This window comes from Buceros rhinoceros, unplaced genomic scaffold (genome assembly GCF_000710305.1).
Source record: "Buceros rhinoceros silvestris isolate BGI_N320 unplaced genomic scaffold, ASM71030v1 scaffold12955, whole genome shotgun sequence".
Classification (NCBI taxonomy): domain Eukaryota; kingdom Metazoa; phylum Chordata; class Aves; order Bucerotiformes; family Bucerotidae; genus Buceros; species Buceros rhinoceros.
The window spans coordinates 477-1,850 of record NW_010413476.1 but is presented as its reverse complement, the minus strand read 5'-3'; the positions used below and the strand labels follow the sequence as shown (position 1 = coordinate 1,850).

Genomic DNA, 1,374 nt, shown 5'->3' with positions numbered 1-1,374 from the left:
CAGTATCAATGCACAGCCTGGATGAACTTTTCACAGGTAACAAAGTTGACAAGACAAGCAAAGGACAGTATTTCCGTGGCCAAAGAGAGCAAAATAAGCATGGTGTTAAAGAGGAAGTGGCGAGACTTCAGCATCACATGAAAGCAGATGAAAATCCACACTTGTTCCAGCAGGAGGTTAGCTCAGAAAATACATGGGCTTCATGACAGCCGCTGAAGAGCAGAAACCTTTACATGACAGCAAGTTATTCAGCCTGAGCCCAGTACAGAACTACAGCTCCTGCTGATACACATTTGCAGTGGAGGAAAAATAAAAAAGATGTTATGGACTAATTTCATACTTGAAACCTCAGGGACAAGCTCCCAAAGGCCAAATGCTTTTGTCTTCCTTAAAGGAGGAATCTAAGCAATAGACTTAAGAACTTGTGTATTTAAAATGCAGAAAGGCACAGCAGAGTTTATTTGCATATGCAAATATATGACATTTATTTATTATGACTGAAAACCACATGCTCATGATTTAAATAACAATTTCACTTGCCATTTAAAACTCAGCCTTAATAACAGCATCTGACAGTTCTACTCCCCAAACTTTAAAGAACTTGCGGCTTCTTTCTGTTCTTTATGCAACTGTTTAGCCCTGTTTTTCAAATCCTCTGCCTTTGCATCATTCTTCTCAGTGCCATCTCCCAGTTTGTACATTCGACTGGCATTGGCACAAGCCCATACATGACCCAGCTCACACCCTTTCAGCGAGTACTTCAGAGCATCGTTCATGTCCTTAGGGACCCCAGGTGCTCCCTGGAGGTATATTACACTGAGGTTGAAGCAGCTAGGAGCAAAATTGCCGTCACAGGCTTTTGTGTAATAGTCTCTAGCAACAACGGGGTCGGGTTTATCATCATTCACTCTCCCATCATGGGCCAGGAGTCCAACGTTATGACACGCGTTTATCGACTTCTTCCCACCTTTCTCACATGACTTCCTAAAAGAGTTGTAGGCAGCTTTCAAATCTAGGTCAAGTCCACCTGTTGGCCAAGAAACCAAAAGCTTACTGCGAGGATATGCTAAAACAGAAGGTTTGCAGCGTGCTTCCCAGTGTGCTTCGGGACATACAGCGTCCCTCACTTCAGACGCTACAGTCAAAAGTTTAGGACTTCAGAGTCACTATCATGGTCTCAGTTCCAAAGGTTTTCCTAATGTCTTCAAGTTAGGAAATCCTCCCCCACTCCCCAGTAATCACAGCAGCTTATGCAAACAAAAAGCCAACCCCAACACACTCTCTCCACTACTACATCTATGGATTTCTTAATGGCTTACACTAGGCAAAGCATTCTTTTGCCACTATACCTAGAGGTATTCTGAGATAGATTGT

General features: G+C 43.0%; 1 protein-coding gene across 1 annotated transcript; it reads right to left on the bottom strand.

Annotated features, from left to right (window-relative positions):
• Positions 1 to 494: 494 nt before the first annotated feature.
• On the bottom strand, positions 495 to 1,027 carry LOC104488516 (cytochrome c oxidase assembly factor 7A; the record flags this gene model as incomplete). The annotated part of the gene is made up of 1 exon (XM_010136761.1): positions 495 to 1,027. A coding segment is annotated over one exon (449 nt), but the record flags the coding sequence as incomplete, so codon positions are not given.
• Positions 1,028 to 1,374: the final 347 nt, after the last annotated feature.